A 26171-nucleotide genomic window follows, 5' to 3' on the forward strand; every position below is an offset into this window, starting at 1 on the left:
TCTGTAAACCTGATATAGATTTCTATTAGGGCTGCAAAATAAATTACAAACCAAAATTGCAATTGTAATAGTAATATACTAATAGCAAATCGCAAGGACTGCAATTATTTAGCAAACATAAGGTCTTTTGCAAACGATAAATTGTGCCGTCTTAAGTGAAAAAGAACAAAACTTCTCACCCAGCAGTTCAGCCCTCTATGATGCAGGTAATTATTGTATTAGTTTGCCAAATGCAGTCTATTTTAAAACATTAAATGTATTGTATTAATCTTTCAGTGCCAATTTCTATGTAAAAAATATCAAACTACTACTTTTGTCAGTTATGAGCCTGTATTTCCACTTGCCCCGAACTAAACCTTGTCCAGACCATGACAAAACTAGACTAAATGTATGAATTAAGTCAAATTAAGGCGATTAGCTACAAAACCCAACAAGACAACACAACTTAGTACAAATCATTTTATTGTAAATGCGTCAAATTCTACACGAGTGGTTATAGTCTTGACAAAAGGGCTAAAGAAAAAAGTAACAAAAATAAATAAATTTGTGTTAAATGGAGATATGTCTGGAGTTTTTGCATTGAAGAGCTGACTTGGGTCTAGTAAAACCTTTCGACTAGAAAAATAAAGGCGTTGGTTTACATCTGACTCACTTTTACACATATTCACATAAAATTGACGTAGTAAAATATTCACACTGCACGATAAGTCCTTCTATGGCAAATCAATCATGAGCTGGCATCGGCACGTTAACCGGACTAGCTTTTGCGATATCATGGACCACAGAGTGCAAACGACTATACCGAACTACTTTTCTAACATTATTTTCAATTTCCGATTATTAGGCTACGACAGTGGAAGTCACGACTCATTCTGTACACCTCTAGTGCAGCTATAACGAGGCACAGTTTCTCCAAAAAAAATTAATAATAAAATGATAAATGAGAGCCCCTTCAGATTGTCATATTATTATTTCCATTTTTGTCTCTCACTCATTCGTCACATGCACTAAAAGTCTATAAAAAACGTAAAAATACTGCTCGTTCCTCCCAACATCTTTTGCTTGTTTAGGAAATATATAGTTTGTGTTTTTTTTTTTTTGACAATTACAAAAATGGTAACATTGAGAACTGATGTTGTAGAGACAAAATAAAAAAGTGCCAGTTGGGCTCAAAGTCCTTGGATCCTTCATAAGTCCGTCGTCTTCATCTGTGGAACGCCGTCTGTTCAAGCGCGTTTGTGTGGAGTATATTCTGGACAGTTCTTGTCTGTGGGAATGTGCAGTTGGTTCAGGCCAGGCTCCGCTGTCGTGGTTTTATCCTGGGATAGAGCTGTAAGAAGATGGAAGAGACACGTTAGATTTGATGTGATAGAAAAAGCTTGGTTAAGTCTGCAATAGCGGCTTAAAAAGGTACACAGCATTATTACTGACTTGTACTTGAGACAACAAATACTAATAGTTTTATTTAAAGAACTGAAATCTGAATTAAAGGGAGTGGTGTGACTTGTGTATATATTCCTTTTTTCAAAATTTAAAACGACAATTTAAATGACAATAAATAAAACAAAAATAACAGCAGATCTTGTCCAGTGAATGAGGCTCATCTAGTCCAAAGTCTGTCAAAAAGGTCCATTTTAAAATTAAATCAGAATGTAAGTTTAAACGTGTATGTATACTTTTACAATGTAACGGCTAGCTTCCAATAACAACAACATTGTCATAAGAATATAGGAGCCATATAGGATCATGATACCTTTGAGTCTGTGTTACTTTTACTTAGAGGTGGGCCAATACATCAAAATGTTTGTGTTGGGATATTATATAAAAGGATATTGTCTAGTTAAAATAAATAAACAGAAAAATAAAATGACAGAAAATACTTAATTCAAATGGGAAATCTCCTAATTTCTTTCTTTTTATATAATAATAAAAACAAACAAAAAACAGAGATTGAAAAGACAAAATCAAAAGGAAATAGAGAAGCCAAAAAAAAAAAAACAGAGTGAGGGATACACAGAAGTCTCTGTGTATCCCTCCCATATGTCCCAGTGTCGGCCATTTTTCCATTTTCAAGTTCAAAATAATCATCCCTGTCATCCATCTTCTTGTTATTGCTTTTTTGCTGCAGTGAAAAGCACATTCCACATTCCATCTATTGTTTCCATTGTTGGTGTTTTATGTCCTAAATATGTAGTTTTAAAGTAAAATGGAATGTCGACGTAGAAGAAAGACAGAGACAGTCTGCAGAGCCTCGTTAATCTCAGTTCAATATTTATGACTAGATGTTGCTTCATTTTAAAAAGGCCATTAACTTTTTGTGTGAACCTCCACCAAGGCCATTTGAGGCACTTTATGAGCACATTTCTGATGGATGACATAATAATAAAAAGGTAATCTAGACATTCAATTTTAACATTAATCACTCACTTTTTTGCTGACTATTGACTGTTGCTTGTTTGGCCTTGTTTGAGTGAGAACTAGAATATGGTTTATAAACTGAATACACAGCTCCTAAAGCGTTACCATATATTCTTTTAAATAACCAGGTCAAATATTAGTGGATCGTATATGGGCATGACCACAGTTAATCTAACGACCTGAGCTCGGACACGTCTAAAGGCCGTGTTGCTGTGACGTACCCCCAGAAGGTTGCGTGGAATGTAGCCCTCTTGGTCGCTCATGCGCGCCCACCACCACTCGATCTCGTCCTCGTCCTCTCTGCGCAGGATGGTCATGCAGTCGCCCTCTCTGAAGCACAGCTCGTCGGGGTTCTCACCGCCGTAGTCCCACAGGCCGTACACCACGCCCCGGTTCATGATGCCCATCTTCTCCTGTACACCTGGAGACACAAATCAGCTTGGAATGAACAACAGACGAGGTGGAGGAGCCAGAAATAGGTCTGAAGTATGAACAAAACATTTTTATCTATGATTTTTATGTTGTTTTCACAGTTTGTTTCAGTCATTCATGATTGATCATTATTTATTTTATTTATTAATTATATTTACTTATTTATTTATTCATTATTTATTCGCACCTGGAGAACAGGGATGGGCAGATAGGGAATTTAATTAATACATTTTTAGGCAGATATGATATCCAATATTTTGCTTTACATATCTATTTTCACAAGTTCACACATTAACTTTTAATTTATAACTAAATAATAACACATAATAATACAAATTCTGTATTTATCTGGGATATGAAACCAGTTGTTGCATTTCTAATTTTACGCCACCAAAAATCGATAATGCCTAAGATCAGTAGATATCGGCCGATACAGACACTGGAATCGATATATCGCCCATCCCTAAAAACTACACAGACACGAAGAGAAAGACCGCACGCCACCCGGGAGTCGAACACAGGACCTGCTGCACTAACCGCTGTGCCACCGTGTTGTATAATTTTTTTAAAAATGCATTATATACTAGGAACCTTGGGTAAAATTAATGTTTATAGTATATACTTTCAGAAAGATACTATCAAAGTACTGTCTACCTCATTTCTGACTTTGACATATATACGAATGTGCAAACTCTTTCTTCTAAACTAATGGTTCTCAAATGTTTCACACCAAGCACCACCGGAGATAATATTTGGCTTTCCTTGTATGGTAAAGTACTACTAGTATTACTTCAACAAGTAGAAGTAAAAACTAGAGACAAAACATCAACTCTCAAAAATAAAATGTCTTCCAAAAACATGACTCAACTAAATATATAAGAAGTATATATCTCGATCTAATAACAACCATCCCACTGACCGTAGAGGAACTGGGAGCACTGGGTGTATCCCTCCTCCATCTCCTCACACTTGTCGGCTGCCGTCTGCATGTCGCTGTAAGTCATGGCGAACACAGCCGCCCCTGACTCCACCAGGAACTTACACACCTGCACGTTGTTGCAGGAGGCGGCGCAGTGAAGGGGCGTCCTGAGGGGGCCAACATGCCGGACAGTTAGTTTATATTCATGCAATTAAGTACAGAAATGCTAGATTAGCTCTATATGTGGTACATTTGGTGTTTGTCGATATGAAGTGAATGGTTTTCAAGTTATCCAATCTGATTTAATATTAGCATCGAAGGCTACAAACCCAAGAACATAAAGTACACACAGGAAACGGCACGTTTAAGTGGTGTCCTGAAGGAGAAATAAGAACATTCTAAAATGAGAAATCTAACTATGAAAACATTTGGACTTAATTTGGAAATGGACAAAATTAACAGACTGTGAACCAACTGGGACTTTTATTTAAATTGAATCTTTTTCATTATTCTTTTGTTAGTAGATGTCTTTTTGTTTTGTTTAATTCCTAACTTTGCGCTCTGGGTCTGTTCTGTCTTTTATGCGTTAAACTTTTAAAAGATGAAAAAAATATATATATTAAAAAAATATATATATATATTGATCAGTGGAAAGTGGATCACATATAGCACCTCTTTCTATGGGTTGTGAGCCAAAAAAAAAAGAAAAAAGAAACCGGGAAGACTGCATCTAAAAAATATAGTTATGGCAACCCTAACTCTGTATGTAACTTGTATAATGATGTAAGGAACTAAAATTGTTGTTTAGAGAGGAGACTCCTTAAAATGTCATAAAACGTTCACCACTAATATGAAATAAATGCTAAAACATCAGGTTACATACAGTAAGTCAATATGTACAACACAAGTTTATTTTATGACAAGAAATACTTGGCAATGATGAATGATTTAGATGCATTAAATGTCTTGTAAACAGGGCGTGTCCAACCCACCAGCCGTCGCTGTCGGCCGCGTTGACGTTGACCCCGAACTGGACCAGGAACTTGACGATCTCCGTGTGACCAGCGCAGACGGCGTTGTGTAGCGCGGTGATGCCCTCGTCGTTAGGCTGGCTGGGATCTTCCACCTGAGGAAAGGCCATGAGAAGGTCACATCTGGACAGTTCAAATCCATGTGGTCAGTACTATTCTTAAAAGCGAGTGACAAAGATGTTTTTTTCACGCCCGATATGAAACTAATTGTGGCCGATAAACTCTGCTGATATTTTGGGCTTATTTTGACCATCTTCCCCACAGGACATCATTTGAATTAACTAAACAGGTTTGTGGATAAGAGGGCAGTGTAGTCATGACTACATGGCAGTGTAGACATAAAGATCTATTTTAAAGCTTTATGTCGACTGTAATTTAGGCAGCATGTCGGGCCAAATAATAATTTTAGCCTCTGCAGAAGATTTAAAGTGCCTCCTACAGGTCGGACCACTCGTTGAACTAAAACGCAGTTAAGATAAATCTATTTTGAATTTTGTTTTGTTGAATTGATGTTTAGAGGGTCAAAAAAGGTGTTTCTTTGTGTAAATTACGCATTAACTTTTACTTGAATGAGTGTCCCTAATGATTTTCTAAGTGATTTTCTCCACAAATACTTAAATCGATTGGTGTTAAACTATAATTTATATGTACAACAGGTATAAATACACCAAATATAGTCAAAATGAAAAAAATCGCAATATAATATAATATAAATAGTCATACGGCCAATAACCGATATGCAAGTCCATTATCGGCTCGAGATATCGATAAATACATTTAAAAAATACTAGTTTCAACCATGGAAGAATTTTTTCTTGAACAAAAACCCTCTCCGTTCCCTCCATTTGGATATTTTACCCATTAGAAACAAAGACATAAACATAACTCACTTCATAGATGATTCTCTGCACCAGGTCATACTCTCCTTCCAGCGACGAGTCCAGCAGCAGGGCCAGAGGGTTGAACTTGACCCTCATGTCGTGCTCGATGCGCTCAGAGCCCGGTTTGCGCAGGTTGGTCCGCTTTCCCTGGACACACAACCATAACTGAACAACAGCTCCAATCTACTCCGTAATAATCCAGCCGGGAGAAGGGAGGCAACGTTTCTCCTCCAGCAATTCTTCCACTGCTAATCTACTTTATGGATCAGGCTGTTCCCGACAAATATTTCCACTGACGCTTATGTAACCTGATTATCAGGATTTAAAAGGCCATTCTTGGCTTTTGAAAATGGGGTTTGTGAGATGGTGAAACGGGTCATGGAACCGTCTTATGGCTATAGTGGCTTTCTGGGTAAAAACCAACTCAATGTAAAAGCTTCTTGTGGAGGATTATGGGAAATAGTGTTTATTTTCTACACAAAACAGCTTTTCAAATCCAAGGTGAGAAAGCAAAGAGGTGATCGGCTTATGACTATTTTTCCATTCAAACAAAAGGGAGACTTTAAGATTATAGTTATATTAGGGTAGGTCATCTATGAAGAGCTAGTTATTTTATTGCCAAATTTCAGAAGCAGCTTATTAGAATTGTGATCTAGGTTCTGACAGAATTGCAAAAGATTTTTTTTCTTAATATCGCATACGCTTATGTGTCACAATTACCAGCATCTATAGTAAAAAAAAAATTGCCAGCGCATTACACTTAATAAGGAGAATCTTGTTGAAATAGCAGGAAAAGAACCTTTAAGGTATCTCAGAGTATCTTAAAAGTATATTAAAATGTTATCTGTAAAAAAATGTAAATGATCTTTTGCACATAATTTTGGATTGTGTTGCAAAAACTAGGATGATTTACATTTGGATGGTGACAATGCAATAGTCTACAATGTCATTTATTCAAGTAGAAGTATGTATGTGTTCCTGAGCCAAGTAAAGCAAATACTCAATCATTTTAGAAAATACATTTTGTCTTCCGCTTTTGTGCCTTTTTGTCTAATTAGAAGTAAACAAAGAAGAAGTAGGAAATGTATATAAAAAAATGACAGTTAGCACAGACTAAAATAGGCCTGTCAAGATAATTACTATATCAACTTAAAGGCGCAATGGACAATTTTTCGGCGATTTGAGAACTCAGGCGGAAGTGCGCATGCGCACTCCCCCGTGTGGACCGATACAACACACGTGCGTTTGTTTATTAGCGCAACGGAGCGCATCGCATCTCTCGTCTCCCGTAGATTTCTGTCCACTTCTGCGTCAGCTCGAACTGTCTTTCTCCGTCTTCATTTTGCCCCGTACACTGAGGGAACTATATTATGATAGATCCATGCGCTTAGGCACGCGGAAACGTGGGGACGAGCCTGACGCGGCTGCAGGTGAGCGGTAGGTGCGTTTTATGATTGATACGTGGCAGGACAAATGATTTATCCACGCCACGAGGAAATATGATACAAAATTTGCTGAAAAAAATCGTCCATACCACCTTTAATAATAAATCAATTGTGCACAATATTTTCGGGGATCATTATTTAACGTCTGTATATTTATTTATTTTATTTTTTTATTTTTCATTTAAGGACATAGCATTTACATTGGACGAACCAGAAGCAATGTTTTAAGTGTATGTAGCAGAATATGCTAATTTTCAACACCTGTCCATTGGGCCAATTTAGAGTTGCCAATTTTGCCTAACACATGCATGTCTTTGGACGGTGGGAGGAGCCGGAGAACCCGGAGAGAACCCACGGTAACACGGGGAGAACATGCAGACTCCACCCAGAGAGATCATGTGATGTTGGTCTGGTCCGGGAATCAAACCCATGATCTTCTTCTTGGGAGGCAAGAGCGCTAACCGCCTTTGCCACCGTGCACCCTACAGTCAAATGCTCATCAATATTATTTAATTTCTTCAACAATATGTCACACCTAATTTTTACTGACAGGCCTGGATTAAAACATAATAACCGTCTCATGAACTTAATCCCATCCAAAAACAATAAAGCAGAGTAAGAGTAGTACCGGTGGCAGAGTGACTTGTCCCGTGACCTCCGGTGCCTTCATGCTCTCCTCGCTCAGGCTGTCCTGCTCGGCCCCGCTGGGATAGGGCGGGGGCGGGTACGGCGGGAACTCCTCCAGGAAGCCCTCTGGAGGCGGCGGAGGGGGCATACTGGGCACCTGAGGATGGATCTCCTCCCCACCAGCAGGGGGCGGCGGAGGGGGGAACACCACATCCTCCGGCCTCGGCGCTGGGTGACTCGGCGGGGGCGGCGGAATGATTTCTTCCCTCACTACTATGACTATCGACGGCGTGCTGATTGGCTCTGGTGGCGCCGGTTCTGCGGGCGTCGGGACTTCCTCTTCCGCTTGTTCCACGTGGCTAGTGTCTGCGTCGTTTGCGGGAATGCCGGCGTTTTCCGACACTTTCTCCGGCTCCAGCGCGAAAGCCGGTGTGGTCGGAGTGACGGTCGTCTCCATCGCCAATAAAGTGGTTTTCTGGTAGAGCAGTTTTTGGATATTGGGCCCAGCCGGTCCTTCGGGTTCGGTGATGGAGCTGCGTTTCTTCAACGGTCTGGGTGCGTTGTAGAGTTTTTTCCGCAGCGCTTCCAGGTCGCCGTCGCTCTGGTGCCGGTAGGGGTTGGAGATAAAGGGGAGGAGCTTGGTGGGGCTGAGGGGGCGGGGGATGCGCTCGGTCTCGGGGTGAGTGCTCGGCGGGGTTTGGGCGGCGGCGCTGCTGCTGCCGTTGTGGTCCACCTCGTTCTCGGTGGGCGAGCGGCGGTCCAGATAAGGGTTCTCCGGGTACTGCTGGGAGCCGGAGTAGACCGGTTTTCTGTACACTAGAAGGAAGTAGAAAAATGGAGAAGGTTAAGACACAAGAACAGAAAAGAAGAACAGATTAAATATGGGTGTTTCAAAGGCGGACAACATATGGTAGTATTATTATATAAGTCTATAATTGTTTTGTCGTTTTAAAGGGAACATATTATGCATAATCAACCTTTCTATTACTAAGCTGTGTTCAATATTATAGTTTACAATTAACAAAATGTAAAATGTTAATCTACTTGTGTTTTTCCAGGTACTTGGTATTTAACTATAACATAATATGGCTCCTTTAAGCTAGGTCTTTCAGTCCTAACTTCAAAGTGCAGAGCTATTAACAACCAAGGTATATTTTAGGCCCCCACAGATGAAAATTGGCCCCTGCATTTGACCGGTGGGGATTAAACCTGTCAGAAGCAGCCCCCGCAGGCCCTTTGTAAGATCTGGAAGTAAATTAAGTTAAGTAGTGCGGAGCTAAAGCCTTTTATGCACATACACAGAGTCCAATCCAATGTATCAGGCAAACTTCATACAGAACGGCTCCTGGAACCTTCTGGCTGAGGCGATAACCACTCATCATTTTGATTATTAATGTACTGTATCTTTCACAATCTAGAACAATTAAAAACAAACAATGCTACACTGATTACTCGGGCTACGTATTTTAGAAGTCGACAACTCTCTAATTATGTGTATCATTGATAAAGAAGCAGAAATTGGCTCTTTTGACATTTTGATTCAATAATGCTGCCGTCTTTGTTAGAGAATGTTTTTTATAAAACTATTATTACATTTATTTTAACAGTTGACTAGCCACAATTATTCAGATTCATTGTTGCAGCGCTAACGTTTACACAGTACACGCTCCTGGCTATAATTCAGCATCTGTAACTAAATGTACAGGCTCCATGGTTATTAAAGAGGTATTTCCCTTTCCATTGGCTTACACCGTGAGTAACAGATGGCCTGGAACTGAAAACAAGCTGTTGCTCCAATTATTGACCTGTAAACACCTTTCTGCCGCATTAACCTCACACCACTGAACAACAGAGACAGACGTACTACTTGTGAAGCCATTGGTGCGGCCCTGTGCCCGGCTCAGTGCCCCCTGGATGCCCGACTGCTGCGTGTACATGGAGTAGATGGAGTTGGCATCGAGGGTCTGTGGTTTACCCTTGGGGAGCTCCGGGGTGAAGGGTCGGACCGTGGCTGCGGGCGGGGCGTCCTGTTTGGAGGGCAGGGGCAGGGTTTGGCTCTGCGAGGGGAGCAGAGGGGCGCGGCCCGGGCCAGGCTGGTGGGGCGGCTGCTGCTGCTGCTGGCTGTGGTGAGGCTTGGTTTTGGGGAAGGTGCCAGTGTGCAGAGCCGGTTTGCCATACGGGATGACAGCGGGGCCCTTGGGCTTGGTGGGGACCGGAGGAGGCACCTTGACCGGCTTGGATGCAGACTGCAGAGAGAGACGAGCAGAAAGTGAATTCATGTGGAGGAGAAATTCTGTTTTGTTGGCATTTTTTTATATTTATGATAACTAGGGCTGTCTCTAACATTATGTTCGTAGTCGACTAGTCAAATCACTATTTTTAACCCAATAAAAAGTTTGAAAAAGTGACTAAAGGCTTCTAAATAGAAATATTGAAGTATAATTTATTCTTTTTTGACACTTTGATTTAATAATGTTGCTGTATTTGTCATGATTAGTCAATATATTTTTGAAGCAATAATAACCCTATTATATATATGTGTATGTGTGTGTGTGTGTGTAGGTGTGTGTGTGTAGGTGTGTGTGTGTGTGTATATATATATATATATATATATATATATATATATATATATATATATATATATATCAGATTTGTAAATACAGACAAGAAAAATCAAGTGGTTAAATTTTCATAAAGTGAAATCTAAAAACGACTATCTTTGAGGGAAGCACAATGGTTAAGGCATATTAATCAGAACTTTCAAGGGAAATAATAAGTATATAAACGTATTCATCTGGTATATAACCTGGACAGCCACTCTAATAAATATATTAAGATGAAATGGGGAAAAAAAGGGCAATTTTTGTTTTGACACCTGAAGAATGGGAAAATAAATGTACTTCACAATGGAAGACCACAAAGTCACATGTCTGGAGAATAGAAGAATGTGTCTTCATAACACCAGGTCAGAGTGCTCATTATTCCACGTCAGAGTGCTCAATGTGGGAGAAATTGTAGTTGCCAGGAGGCAAACCATTATCATGTGTTCTTGGACTGTCCTGTAGTTTATAAATCTTGGACTGACATGAACAAGGCACTGCAGGCTGTTTTTGACACCACCGTCCCACTCCATTTCAGAACCAAGTATTTGGGCCTCAAAACCCCTGCCATGGACAACATAAATGGATACCATTGGAACATATTTTTGCATTTGAAAAGTGAAATAATTGTAATAAGAATGTTCCATGGAACCAATGTTTTAACTGAAAATAAAAAGCTATTTTAAAAAAAGAAGAAACATCAAAAAGTCAAAACGTTGCCAATTTAGAGTACCATATCATTTTGTGGGATTTATGTCTTGTCTTGCAACAAGGGGTAGCCCTTGTTGCACCACTTTGGAGGGGAATTTCAAACATTTTTGTTTGACATTTTTTTAACTGAGCTTAAAATCACATGCTTACTGATAAAGAAGTCTTTACATATACAGTTTTAGAAGAACACAAGTGTATTTGGTTCGACTTCATGTTTTCTAGTGCCATAATACACTACTACTAATACAGTACTTTCATCTTGGAGCATAAATATTCAGAAATTAAGTGATGTATACTTAAGGTATTCTTTCCAACTGATGCTCCAAACAAGCCATCATATTTAATCATCTTATCTAATGTCAAAGCCTAGATCTATAAAATGCAGTCTTGGTATTATTTCTATTATTGTGGATTTAAGTGGGAGAACAAAAGCTGTGAGGCAGGTAACAATAATATATATTTGATATAAAATAGCCTCATTTGTGTTTGCCGTGTCTCACCTGTGCGTCCCGGACCAGGTCGTCACTGCTCTGGTTCTTGCGGAGGGCGTTGGCCGGGAAGTCGCTGGGCTCAAACATAGAAGCAGGTCGTGCCTTCTTGTCCCGCTTCAGCTCTCCGTCATCTAAGCAGAGGATGAGGGCACCACACTCACTTTCCCTTCACATGATTAACGCCCGACACAAACAACAATAAGGTCTATAGGAGTCTAAGGCCACAGGGGCTGGTCGCTAATGTGATGCACACAACAACTGACAGCATTTACATAATACTTCATACATCTAAGGTTGAATATTGTAATAACATGATTTTTAGCAATATTGTAATATACTGTTTGGATTGAGACATTTGAAAAAAGGTTAATGTAAAGTCAAATGGGCGTGGCTTTATTGATTGGATTTTATTATATTTTGTCTAATTAAAAACAAATAAAAAAAGTTTTCAATATGATTTTTTTTTTTTTTACAAAAACAAGACAGACTTGTAAAGAAAATGAATAAAACATAACAAATTGCCATGTAAAACAAAAAAGATGAATTTCTTCCATTCATTATAATGTGGAAGAGCTGCTCCGTCAAGAGCAAACACAGACTTTAGGAGTTTTATTTGACCAAACACAGACGCAAAGACACAGAGGTACAACATGATTGAACGGCCCAAATTTGAATAAATATTCAGGAATGCTGACAGTAGCTACGGGCTAAATGCTACCGTGATGCTCGCACTGCCATCTGTATTTACTACAGTAAAATCCGACTTGAATTAGATATGCTTAAAATACACATCATTCATGAGGAAGCATCTTAAAAGAGGGAAAAGATGCGTTTTCCATTAAATCAACATAAAATTGATAAGATTTCTTGTTTACTAGTCACAGTGTTAAAATAGAAAAAAATTAATTAACAAAAACTAACAGACAAATGTATTGTCTTTTAAAGGGTGCACTATGTAACTTTTCTTTTCATCTTTCATGTCATACTTTCTAGGCAAAACTATAACATCTCCATGGAAACAAACTGATGCTGTACCTTGTAAGAGAAAAGTTACACAGTGGAGCTTTAATTCTTTGAGCCCTTGAGTCAGAAGACGGTGTGTAGATTCTTGTGATGTGATTATTGTGCAATTTAACTGACAACATTCTCCAATAAATGATAATGTTGTAAATGAAAGTGTGTCCTTTACCCTGTTCTGCGGCGGAGGTGCTGTGGGAGGGCATCCGGGGCAGTGTGGATGAGAAGCCATGACTGTTGATAGAGTTTGTATCAGGGCCAGAGGGACTCCACTCTCCCAGCTTCGACGATCCTGTAAAAGGAGAAAGAAAAAACACACAAAAATTAGACTGTCCCTCGTTCAAACACATTTAAAAGTATTACACCATATAGTTTCATAAAATATTACAGTAAACAATAATAAAGACCCCTTTATGCCACCGGTATTTAAACCCAAAAGGATTAAAAGATATGTCAATCATACAAACTTTTACAGCTCAAAAGGAAATATAATACAAAAAATGACAAACAAAAAGGTTGCTGCAAGTGCAATACAAGCACAAAGATACTGAACCCTAAAAATTATTAATTTTGTGATTATGTAATTATTGTGACAATCAATCACAAACTACAATTTCAACTTATGTTCATTGAATAAAAATTTGCAAAAATAGTTTTCTGGGCGTCTCCTAAAAGTCAAAGAGAGCAGTATGGGACTGAATAACCTTATGTCTCATAATAACAACCAAAACAATCTACAATAAAAAATAGATGTTAAACAAATAATAATACAAATTCTGATATGTTTAAAATAAATAAATAAAATCAAATTAAACTCAAACCATTAAACCAGCTTGAATTTGCGTTTTCATTTTTATCAGTTGCAGTCACACAAAACATAAGATTATTTATCCATTATTAACACCGCACACACAAACTATGTACCTTTTCTTTTTGCCCGCAGTTCTTTGATCGGCTTAAGCAAGATCATGGCTTCTGACGGAGACGCGTTTGAGAGAGAATCAGACCAACCTTTAATTCAAGCTCAACCAACAAAAATACTCTCGCTTTTCCATACAACAAACCAACTCATGCAGTTTTAAGGAGAAGTACACAGGCTTTCTCAATTCTTTGAAAGTGGAAGAAAAAACACTCACTGCAAAAACGAGAAGAAATCTAAAATGCATGAGAACGAGCAAGAAAGAATATTGTCAAACAGCACAGCATCCAGTAAATAGACCGCACCGCTGCTACCTTCAGAGCTCAGAGTCACGTCACAATCAGAAGAAATCACTTCTCAGATGCAGCACAAAGAAGACAGCAAAATGTTTTCATGTTAAGAGGCGTTTCGGACAAGGAAAAATACTGCAGTACATTACACGTTATACCTTCTTTGTTTGAGTGCTTATGGAGTAAGAATTCAGCCTCTGTACAGGCAAGTTCATTTGGTAATCGCAACTAATCGAATATCTAAATTACTCTTAACTAATTTTGTAATTGATTCATGGTTTTGAGCAGGAATTACACTAAAAGACACTAGAAACATCTGTGTATACATTATTTTGTTGGTAGATACATTGTATGTTCATGAAGCTTTCACCATCTAAACCAGCAGCTGAATAATTAAAGAATAATCACTGGGACGAGATGATCGTTTGTTGCAGCCTTTGTTTCTGACTGCAATTCTCATACTCCTTAATCAATTTTAACTAAATCATCTTCCTAAAGCCGTGTTCTGATGTAGTTTCTTCATCGAAAACATATTTTTGTTGAGTTTTTTAAAAATCACTAATGCATTCTGTACATTCAAATTAGCGTTGAATTACTTTTACTTGTTTATCATATGCCAACGTTAAAAGTTGATTATTTTGAAGTCAAATAATTCTGACCAAATGTATTTATTTACTACAGATATTTATTATTTTTATTCTGCAGAGATCAATTGCAAAAAACATAAATTGTGGCAAAATAGACTTCTAGAAATATTATCAATGAAAAATATGTCAAATTAATTAGATCAAAGAGGGAAAAATATATATATTGCAGTCAAATATACATAGAAAACATTGCTTTACAAAGAACAAACTGCGAGCCATGGATGACTTTCTAAAAAGGCACTTATCGTCTTCATTCTTAATTTATAATTAACAATAGAACCTCCATTTCCCCCAAAACAAAAGCGAGTCCGTGTGTTCCTTACCGGTGCCGGCCTTGGCCTGCAGGTCGTGCGAGGGCAGAGTGGCCGTGCCGTCGGGGTAGGCGGGCTTCACCAGCAGGTCGCTCCTCACTGGTCCCCGGGGCATGGTGGACGACTGGATGTACGGCCCCACAGCAGCCACACGAGAGGGGCCCGACTGCTGCGGCCCGCTCTGGCCTTCAGAGGGAAGCTGAGCACAACAAACACGTTTATGTTTTTTTATGGTTTACTGTGGTCAGCACAGTCGAGATGGCACTATTCTTCCATCTCAATCAAATACAGATATATTACTCTAACATTACTTTATCTACATTTCACGTGCTTACGAAAGTCAATTTTATACAAATAAGACAACTTGTACCATCCAGACTAAAAACAGCTCTGTTTAACGGTGTTTTGATTGAAGGAAAATACGTTAATTATGCTTTAATTTTTGTCTTGTGTTTGTATTTTATTGTGATTTGAATGTGTTTTTATGAGTGTAAAGCACTTTGAGTTACTTTTGTACGAACTGTGTCCCACAAATACATTTAAAACGAATTACAATTACCTGTCACAATAAAACCACAGTCTCAAACTTGTCCAAATACTAACCTGCTTAGTGCATATTTGCCTAATAGTATATGTTTTAGTAATATTTGTATTGATTTGTTAAGTGTGTTCCTTTAACTCTAGGTAAAATAATGCTGTAATAGTTAGACTTTAAGACACGGAGCCAAGAGATTGTAAAGTTGAGGGTTAATGATTATGACTAAACAGAAAAAGCAAGAGAAAAGATTAATTATAGAACTTTTATTTCTTGTCCTTGTGCGTTTGTCGCTGTGACGCCAAAACTATGAGACAAACTATGAATATAAAGTGTACAACTGATTCTTCAAGTAAAGATTTTTAAGTGAATTGTCGAAGATACAGTCAATTTCTTCATGTAGATTTATGTAATGCTACAAAATCAAATTAAATGTTTCTTATGTCAATATAACAGTGCAATAACCAGTAATATCAATAAGATGTATTGTAACAGGACTAAAAATATCACAAATATGTTGCCTTACCATCTTAATACTTGTAGTAAAAGTAATTTGAGATGTTTTTTTAGTTTACATTTCGTTTTTTTAGTTTACATTTCTAATAAAATGTCTAGCAAATCCTTTCCGTCACAGTTTGAAAGCTACACATATGGCACCGTCCACAGATAAATGCAATGACAAACAATGAAACAGACTTTGCGCAATATTTAAATAAAAAATAATAAATGAGACTGAATTCTGCATCATATCCAGTCCTGTTTTAGTTACCTGCAGATGAGGGTCTTTTGCTGCCCTCTCTCTACCAGGAAAGCCATTCTTAAAGACAAGAAGCACAATATGCAAAAAGCAGTTCAAAAAACAACCCAGTATTCCCTCTTCCTCACAACAACCTTTATTTCCTAGTTTAATCCCAACTTTTCCAGAGTATTTGAAACCGCTCCACTTTAGAACTTGTTGATATTTGGTGGGTGGAGAGAAAGAACAACGTGAATGACTCGTGTCTTTGTACTCGTTTGGAAAAAGGCTGCTTCATTATGATTCAGCCCGGCTCATGGTTAGATCACCTTTGCACAATGTCCATGACGCACACGCACGCACGTACGTACGCACGCTCACACAACTGCACACACACACACGCACGCACGCACGTACACACACACACACGCACACACACAACCGCACACACACAACCGCACACACACACTGTCACGGTTGTGCTAAAGCTAAGAGCGCTAGCTGCTTTGAAGCTGGATTAAGGAACAGTTTGTGTATTTATCTTTCCGCCTTTGAAGGACGTAAGAACATCCATTATTTATGCATAAACTGGGAGCGTCCAGTGCTCGAGAGCTTGTTTGCTTGGTAAACATTGTTGACTGCATGTTAAGTAGAACCTTTTAGGATAAGCAACCAAAGAGGAGGACTCGAACTCAAATTACTCTGAGTAAGGTATATTTTAGCATAAATTATTTTTTGCATGGGTTTCAGAATGATGAGAAAAAAGATATATCTATATCTTTTGACTGGGAAAAAGTTCAGGAATTCAGAAAAGTGATTTTCTTTTTTTTTAAATGGTTTACCTTTATGGAACTCTAAAATTGTTTGCGTTTGTTAACGTTTGAGAATAGAAAAGCTGCAAAAAATTATTATTTTAGAGGTTTTTTGAGTAGTCGACTTAGTCGAATACATTTTAACCACATAATGGTTCAAATATTGTGGCTGGAGGCTTCTAGATAGAAATAAATACAGAGTATTTGGATCAGAAATTGTCCATTCAATTTTGACATTTTAATCTAATAATATCACTTGTATGTTATAAAAGGTGTTTTAGAGTCTGTATTGTCCAGAGTAGAATTACAATTATCAAAACACAACTTGATTATTTTTTATAGTCGACTAGTCACGATTATTCTGATTCAACAATCAGATACTATTTTAATAATCACTTATTTTAATTTTAATGCGTTTAAAAAAAGAAAAGGGATTTATTATCATTGCGGTATCAAATTTGGTATCCGGTATAGAAGAAAAAGCTTCAGTTGTAGTCATCTGGACTCAGTTTGAAAAAATAGACGTTTCGACTCTCATCCAAGAGTCATTGTCAATAAAAGAATTTAGATCGAGAACTCCGATATTAATACTGTTCTGTGGTAAGACCCGCCCATTGGGAGGAGCCTTCCTGAAATAGAAGTAGTAGTATCTACTTCAGGAAGGCTCCTCCCAATGGGCGGGTCTTACCACAGAACAGTATTAATATCGGAGTTCTCGATCTAAATTCTTTTATTGACAATGACTCTTGGATGAGAGTCGAAACGTCTATTTTTTCAAACTGAGTCCAGATGACTACAACTGAAGCCTTTTCTACTATGGAACACGCCTGGACGAATGAGGGATTACACCGACATATCCGGTATAGAGTTGTTGTTTTTTTTTACGACACTCATCATAAATAAACTGTACGAATCATCTACACGTCTCTAAAGTTTTGCTTCTCCAAAAAGATAATGTAACTCCAACAAAACAGGTTGATCAGGAGTCATTGGTGAATCACAGAACCAAAACACCATCTTTAACTACAAAGTGTAAAAACATTCTTGTAGACTGTAGCTAACATTTATCTCTATATTTTTAGAACATTATCAGTACTTTTTCAGAACCAACAGTCTACATTTTTGTGCAAAACCTTTCAAGTATAATAAGTAGAATATCCATTTAGTCAAAAGACAGAAAGTTAATGCAGAAGTCGACAAAAACACCTTCGCTTTCACTTGATTTGTGTTTTGCCTTTACCCACTGTCCTGCTCACTTAATTACAAAGCCATTTAGATTTCTTTCTGAGGAACAGTGGACATGCAAATCCCCCTGTAGAATATACAGCTCAAAGTCCCATTCAAACAACACCTTGAAAGAAGAGAGGTAAAATAGGGTGAAATTCACAAGTGATGAATTGCTCTCATTAATTATTGCCACAAAGACAAAGTCGGTTTTCGAAGTGGCTCGCTTCAGTAGAAAAAAGAAAGTTATCCGTCTTTCTACGCTCCTGACAAGTCGTGACGGATAACATCGGCCCTGAAATTCCTCCCTGTCAGCAGCCATCGCTTCTTTTCTTTACTTTTTTCTAAACTGTATTCTGGAACTAGAATACAGAAGAGTGATGCTAAAAAAGCCAGAATTTTGTGACAATGAAACAAGATTCAATCCCCAACAGATATGTCAACATGAAGAATGAAAACAGTAGAAGGTTTAGGCTCCTTCAAAGTAAAATGTTTTTGAAATCTTACGTTGGTGTGTGGCAGATCTGTGTAGAAGAGCTTCTGAGGCTTAGAGGAAGATAAACAACAAGTTTCAGGATTCAGCCACCAGAGGGAGCCATTTTAAAACGGCTAACAGCACATGGAGGCATAATGAGAATAAAGGGAGACTTTCTAAACATTCTAGTCTTAGGATACATTCAAGGGTGAAAAGTAAACATATTTGTAATGTAATGCCAAAATATAATGCCAAATCTGTAATATTTGACTGTTTCTGTTTCCTTTTCTACAACTGCAACATAATATTAGACATTTTAAGGCAGGAATAGGAATCTTTCAGCAGGATTTTGGCAGCTAATCATTCTTGTACCCTAAATTTCTTTTGAACTGTGCCTGAAGTGAAGTATGTGTATATTGTGTGGCGTTTGGTGCTTACAGGTAGGTTCTCTTTCTGCTGCAGCGCCGCCTTCTTCTTGTACAGTCGGTCTCTCAGCTCAATGATCCTCTTGTCCATGGCGGCCACCTCCAGGTTCCGTTTGTTCAGGCTCTCCCTCTGCTGCTGTAACTTCGAGTTCTGATCCTGATTCAGCTTGTTTCTCAGCTGCAGGGAAAGAAAGGTGAATAAATATGAAGAGGGAAGCGGAATATACAAGTGCAAATGTCAATTTAGGGTAAAATTTGGGACTTTGTTATTGTCCTAAAAATTATAACATAAAGAGCTGATATTTTGTTCTAAACTGACCCAAGTTTGTCTTTTTAAAACAGACTAGTCAGTTAAAAAGGAATTAAAAAGAGCGTACGTTTCCAAAATGCCCGTCTTAATGTGATAAACAGAACTAGTTCATTTCAAACGGTTTGCAGCGGTCCAAACTGATTCCTCACTTTCCTCACACATTCTTAGCATCCTAATTATTCCTTTCAGAGCGGCAAAACAGAGTTTGGGCATCAGGCCACTGCTAACAACAACTAGCATGCTAAAAGCAGTCTGATTTTGACCCTGATTTTGATTATATCTGTACGAGGGTTTTTGGGCCGTGCTAATAGATTTTAAAGTGATTTTGACATCTATAAATACAAGTTATCAGTCACAACAGGTGAATGTTGGACCATGTCAAGAAGAAGCCCAGAGTCACCTGCAGCTCCTTGTAGAGGCGGTCCAGCTCGGCCACAGACGACTGGTTGTCATGGAAGCCCTCCATCTTTCCACTTTTGAGGAGCTCCAGCTGCCGGCTCAGCTCCTCCACCTTTGTGGCAGCAACAACAAGCTCCCTTTGTTTCTGCTGGAACAGGCTGTTCATCTGCTCGATCTCCTCCACTGGCAAGGCAAAGGAGAGACAAGAAGAGACAAGAAGAGAAAAGAAAAGGGGATTTAGAGAAGGTTTTAGTTAGTTTAGTAAAAGGGTGAACAAAAAGTTATACATAACTTAACACGGGATCAGGTGCAGTGTATTTATGTTGTGGGAAGGGTAAATAATGCTTCCTATTACACAATTTACAACTATTGTCAATCATATGAATCATTATTTAATATAGATTGTATGATGTCATTTTCTCCCTTTTTTAGTGCGGTTCATGTTGTTATGGAAGTTTATTTTCAGGTTTGTACAAGTGAAATCTAAGATCTTAAGACTTTATAATGCTGTTCAAATTCAAGACGCCATTGCATGCAAAAGTAAAGAAATTGTATGTATTTTTTATTATATTGAAACAATTCTGACAAAGATTGATTATATTGGTACAACTAATAAAAAGAGGTAAGGGAATTTAAGACTGTTGTATTTTTTTACACTTTCTTGTAGAATTTCATGCTTTTACGTTATTAAATCAGACACCGTCAAATGTAAGACTTTTTTGTAGAATTCTTTTAAGGCCCCGCAGCTACGGATTTTTTTCCAAGTACAAATCAAAAAAGTGGAACAGATTCAACAACACGTGTTACGCCGCTTTCTTGCCTCACCTAGTTTTCCGTTGCTAAGTCGCTTCTGCTCCACCTGTCCCTTGAGGGCCCGGACCTTCTTGAGTCTGCCCTCCTGGTTCTCGATGTTGTCCCGGAGGCGCTGGAGCTTCTCCTGCTCGGAGGCCTGCTGCTGCTGCCTCTGCTCCTGCTGCTTCAGGTAACGCAGGCGCTGCTCCTGTAACGCACGGCGATCACATCAGACACACGCGGGTCACAACGGGCCGAGTGGGACGGTTACTACGCTGGAGATGTGGTGGTTTGTGTACCACAGACAGGAAAGTCATTCTATTCAGCAGGAAGTTAGTTCTGTCGCTTTTCTTTGGAGCAGCTTAGAGTGGATGAATGAGAACAACCGTATCAGAGGTGGTTATGAGAAAACAGAAGAAATAACTTTCCTTTGTTCAACTGGTTTACTATTAATAATAAGTAACATGTACAGTATTCTCTGTCGTTCTGTAGCATGTCAATATCCTGCTCCTGCGCCCTCAACATGGAGTCAGTTCTACTACAAGGTTTAAGTCTGTTTAAATCATGCGGAAAGGTTAGGAAATGGGATCTACGTTTAGTCACTGTTTTTATGGAACAAATTGTTGTGACCGTCTAAACTTGTGTTGATGCTATGACTGATATTTGCTGCTGTCTGAAAAAGAGATATTTGTCATCTCAATCTGGGACTTTATTTTATTTTATTTTTACCTTTCATTTAACCAGTAAAGTGGGGTTTTGTCGCCAGATTGTGTCAATGGGGGTGACATTAAACCTATCAATCTTGCATTTATTCAAATAACATTGATTCTTACAGTTTGCAGGCTCAGCTCTCTATAGATCTGGGGTCTCATTTATAAAACTTTATGTTGGATTCTTACTAAAAAACATATACGTTAAATCTAAAGCCAACTTCTCATTTCATTTAACTCAGATCACCTTCAAGTTTTCTTTATATAGATCACAAACTTACGGTAACCAGAAATCTCACCTATGCAACATTTTTATACAATGCATGCTTTACAAATGAGACCCCGGACCCCAGTAAGTACGATGGTTTAGTGCCATTCTATGGGATATTCTAAAGCAACAACAACATGGAAACAAGCAGAAAAACTTGCACCTTTTAGCTAACGAACCTAACAAATCTCTACTGTATGTAACCCAACACAATTGTTTTCCCTTTTTCTCCACTTTGTACTTTCCAATGCCAAATAATACAGTGAAAAAGTGAAAAAGTAGAAACAAATGTAGTCAGGGAGAATCTTGGACGCATACAAAGCCCAGCGCTGCCGCTTGGCCACGTGTTGACATGAGTTTAAAACACGTGCACACTCGTTTGACTCCTTGACATTTCCCGACTTGCCTTTCTAACCCGAGGCATCCTCACGCAGGACGCTTAAATGATTAAACGAATTTCTAGTTATGCACACATTTTCAGTCAAATCAAAGCAAAAGACTATTCTTAATTTAATTTTTAACTTTAATTCTATGGCCTCTTCTCTTTCTTCCTTCATGTCAAATACATCCAAATCACACCTGGGCCTATTTTCTGTCATTCTTGCTGTCACTTGTAAATCAGCTAGAGCCCTTGGCATTGAGAACCTAAAGCCTACAGCGATCCCAGGCGTCTCAAATAATAACACTGCACCTGACACGACTCAAAGGCTAAACCATTCACTCAGTACACCAGACAAACTGCAATTTTGACGGACAAACTCATTTTCCTTTCATCTCCTGCTGTCATTTGGATAAAATTCTCCACGATTGTTTGCTTTCATCCGCCCGTAAGTGCGCCGCCGTTGGCCCTCTTCAAACCGACGCCGTACCTTAGAAGCAAGCAGTTGCTGTTGGGCTTCGATTTGCTGCTGCTGCCGCGTCGCCATTTCCTGCAGTTCAGCCAAAGTCATGTCCATCCGAGGCGTGCCGACCTGGTGGATTCAGTGGGTTAGGAAGTGTAGAGAGTAAGAAATACACACTTTTTAATGTTGCCATGTGGCTGTAGCTGTAATAATATAGCATTAATCTTCCCTTTCTCTCTAGAAGCTATTGTAAATACAGGGTCATAGCTCCACCCAAAAGAAATGTAATAGGGCAGCGAACATAAGCTACTAACAATAAGCCCATTAAAAAAAACACACGACCAGTATTTGTGCTAAACATAAACTCACATTATACAGCTTGATAATGTTAACATGAATTTGAAATAATCATTTGTAGAGATTTTTGACCTCCAATTTATTTAAACTGCAATAAAATAAAAGCTATAAACTACCTCTTACTGCATACTGTAACTAAAACTGTGTTAATCTAAACACATTCCTATTAGATGTAGCCAGTGCACTGCGGCCTCATTTTGACCCAATGATCTGTGCTGGGACAAAAAAAATCGAATAAAAATAATAAAGTACAGCTCCTTTAAAAAACATAATAATAGAGAGACTTTTTTTTTCATTTGTGAGATTTTAGCCATGTTTTCTCATCTGGTTTATAATACGTGTAGTTTTATATTTTGAATTCTGAACAAAGCAGAAGACACTGAAGAGCGATAGAAAATGGGGCTGTACCCGATTTGGAACCATGAGTGAAAAACATGTTTACCCTGCCTACTCTGGCCTTCTTTCACTCTGATGTTGAACCGTGACAGAGAAACAAGTGTCTGGGACCGTCACAGGCATTTGTTTCCACACGGTTCACATCCAACAAAATGCCTTTCAAAATGAACAGACAGACAATTATATTCAGTCTCTTTCTCAGCTGATTTTACATTATACAGAATGAAGTAGATGGCTGTCAAAAGTGTTGAAAATCAGATACTAAATTATTCTAGACACTAAACTAGACACTCATTTAAACAAGTATCGATACTAAAAAACTAAACTAACACAAACAGGACAAAATTGGACTTGCCTTTTAGAATAATCTTGAGCTTTATCAGAGCTAATATAAGTAGTATTATTTTGGGTTTAGATTTTTTTTATTATCATTGTTGCATCAAAATTAGTCTATTCCTTAGTATCAAAATCAACACTCGAATAGAGTAAATTCAAATATACTCGTCAGGTAATCCAGTGTATTAAGCTATAGCTAAAAAACTTTTATAAAAAATAGGGTAGAAAATCTGGTATTTAGAAATAGACCTAACACAAACATAACAATACGAGTTATATATATTGTATTTACAGTAAACTTAATGAACTAGTCAAAGAAACTGCAAAAGACTCACCCCATTCTCCATTCTTCTGTCTGGTGGTCCTTTTACCCCGTTTCGTTTGGGCTCTGAACCTCTGGAGCCGCCTGAATCACACACAAAAACAAAATAGCCACCAAATCTATTATAATGGACACTTCCCACATCAAAACAACATTTCCACCAGCTCTACTTCCTCTTTGCCTGTCATGCTTTCCAACAGAATGGCATACGTACAAGCGAGGTGCCTGGCCTCGAGTAATGAAAGAAAAAAAAAAGCACACTGGTGAATGATCTAAGCTCCCCAGGGAAACAACGGGATCAGTGTTCTTTGTGACTCGCGGTAATCTCTGGGTTTAGACCACTACATAACTTACAATGGGGTGGGTCGCAGAAAAGTGCACATATGTGACTGTGTTGTGTTCATAAACAGAGCACGCTCCCGGGGCGTACAGGAGCAGACAATCTATATCCTCATCTGTAAAGCCCGGCCCATAACTAAAGCCTGTTAGCTTACATAATGGTTTTAAATGCCCTTTGACAAACAGTGTATTCTCTGTGGCTTGTGCAACAGGCAGACGTGAAGCAACCACATCGCTCGCTCTGGATACTCATGTTTTTCCCCTTTGTATATGATTTATTGTGTTTTTTAATTAAGTTTATTTTAATGTCAGTGCGTCCTGTTGCAACCAGTCACAGTATCTGGAGGCGGGAGGAGGAGGAGGAGGAGGTGAAATGTGTTGCTCAACAACACAATGACATTCGGGTGAGATTAGAACAGCTCTGGTTGAACATTCCAATGCTACTGCTGGTCAAGATTACATTCATTAAAGGAGACATACTATATACTATTTTACATGTACGTAGTATTGAACATATAACATACTTGGATCAGCATTTTACATTTTGTTCATTGCAAACTACAATATTGAACTAAAACAGCTCAGTAATAGAAACAGCTCCATGACTTCCAGTTCAAAACAGCAGGATTGATAAGCCCCGCCTCTTCAGTGACATTTTACTGCAACAAGCAGGTTTGTTATTTTTATTTTAGAACTCTAAACGTGTCACTCAGAGTCTTAGTATTTCAAATAATCACAACAAAGTACATGGATGTGGGCGGGGATAGGGGGTAGGTGAATTAGGCATTTTCTGAACACTCAAACCTGCAATTGCAGGACAATACAGGATTATCTCAAACATGCAGGAATCAATCAAAATACAACTTTGAGTAAAATAATGATGAGGAAACACTGTCATAAATTGCATGGTTGTATAATATTAGTCCTAATAATAATAAGTCCCTTTTCTATTACAATGACACATTTTTTGAATAGTGTTGTAAATGCAGAATTATTATTAGCACTTACAATTATTGAGCTATTAATATTGGGTTATATACAATTGTATCAAAACATTAGGTTCAATTATGAATAGACACAATAGTTTAGGAGGATTATACGGCAAGTTTATTTTATTGTTCTTTTTTCCTCAGGTTTGTTTCTCCCGACAGGATCCGGGGCGAGGAATTGAACCTTCACCTCAGGTTTATGAGAGAGCTGCTCTGCCCCCCTGTGTTAGACACCCAAGACACAGCATGGGTGGGTAAATAAGGGGCGGGTTTTTTATTTTTCCAATCAGCTTTGCAGCAGCTTTTGTTACAGATAATATACTCAATATTCTAATTTAACATATCTCCTAAACAACAATAAATCCCACTGATGATTCTGGTAAATGAGGCTACATCTACATCTACTGTGCTTGTGCTCAACACATGAAGCCTTCATAAGACTAAAGGGCGTAGACAAAAAGAATATCTTGGCTTGAAAAGATGCTAGCTAAGCTAACTAGTGTGGGAAAGCATGTTGTGGCTAAGATAACAGGAAGAGAAAACAGACTTGTAATCCCTGAGCCAGACTCCTGCTGTGAGGGGCCGTTATGCAACTCCAGGACCACTACAATACTGAGCAGGCCCACCACCACGGGACACAGACAGACACTGCATACAGCTGGACTTAACAGAACATAACATAAAACCCAGCAGAAGTCAAATGTCGTGCAATTTCATATTCAACATGAAAATTTACTCCATAAAACACATGTAAAAATGAAAATCTATCCCATATTGCACACTCTGAACAGCAATTTTAAATTTAAATATATTTCTGTATGTTTTTTTGCAATCGCTGCAGTTATATATTAACTATCACCACAGTTGCATTACGAAATATATAAAACGATGATTGAAATGATTAAAGATTGCATGGGCTTACTTATTATGCCATATTTTAAAATAGCAGTTTTAGTATTTATTAAAAAGAAGATTGCTGTTATTTCTGCTCCTGTTCCTTCATTTTTTTGTATGTTTACATTCATGACACTGTTGAGGTCTTTTTATATTTATGAAAGCAAATAAATAAATAAATATATAAATGTATAAATATTAAAGCCAAGTTTTCTCAAATACAAATAAATGTCTTAATTTTTCACTTTTATTCTTTACAAGATAATAATAA

At 38.2% G+C, this 26171-nt stretch overlaps 1 protein-coding gene and 1 non-coding gene across 4 annotated transcripts in view; both read right to left on the bottom strand.

Annotated features, from left to right (window-relative positions):
- Positions 1–445: 445 nt before the first annotated feature.
- LOC140351682 (apoptosis-stimulating of p53 protein 2-like) overlaps positions 446–26171 on the bottom strand; it is a 41458-nt gene continuing 15732 nt past the window's right edge. Inside the window, exons 4-20 of one of the 3 annotated variants that reach the window (XM_072437626.1) lie at positions 23692–23762; positions 22295–22396; positions 20481–20655; positions 19657–19838; positions 18960–19124; positions 18554–18592; positions 16044–16091; positions 14752–14938; positions 12745–12864; positions 11565–11686; positions 9618–9999; positions 7755–8569; positions 5691–5828; positions 4762–4895; positions 3770–3936; positions 2640–2839; positions 446–1330 (exon numbers count right to left, since the gene is read on the bottom strand). In XM_072437626.1, coding sequence (XP_072293727.1) covers positions 1289–1330; positions 2640–2839; positions 3770–3936; positions 4762–4895; positions 5691–5828; positions 7755–8569; positions 9618–9999; positions 11565–11686; positions 12745–12864; positions 14752–14938; positions 16044–16091; positions 18554–18592; positions 18960–19124; positions 19657–19838; positions 20481–20655; positions 22295–22396; positions 23692–23762 — 3089 coding nt within the window. In that variant the 3' untranslated portion in view covers positions 446–1288. The remainder of the gene's footprint in view (positions 1331–2639; positions 2840–3769; positions 3937–4761; positions 4896–5690; positions 5829–7754; positions 8570–9617; positions 10000–11564; positions 11687–12744; positions 12865–14751; positions 14939–16043; positions 16092–18553; positions 18593–18959; positions 19125–19656; positions 19839–20480; positions 20656–22294; positions 22397–23691; positions 23763–26171) is intronic. The other 2 variants (XM_072437627.1, XM_072437628.1) reach the window with 2 other exon arrangements.
- Positions 25151–25264, bottom strand: LOC140351704 (small nucleolar RNA SNORA26). Its single transcript, XR_011925397.1, has one exon. It is a non-coding gene; the product is annotated as a small nucleolar RNA SNORA26 (small nucleolar RNA).

Source organism: Eucyclogobius newberryi, unplaced genomic scaffold (assembly GCF_026437365.1).
Source record: "Eucyclogobius newberryi isolate DKJ021-1_F unplaced genomic scaffold, fEucNew1.0.hap1 SCAF_8, whole genome shotgun sequence".
Classification (NCBI taxonomy): domain Eukaryota; kingdom Metazoa; phylum Chordata; class Actinopteri; order Gobiiformes; family Gobiidae; genus Eucyclogobius; species Eucyclogobius newberryi.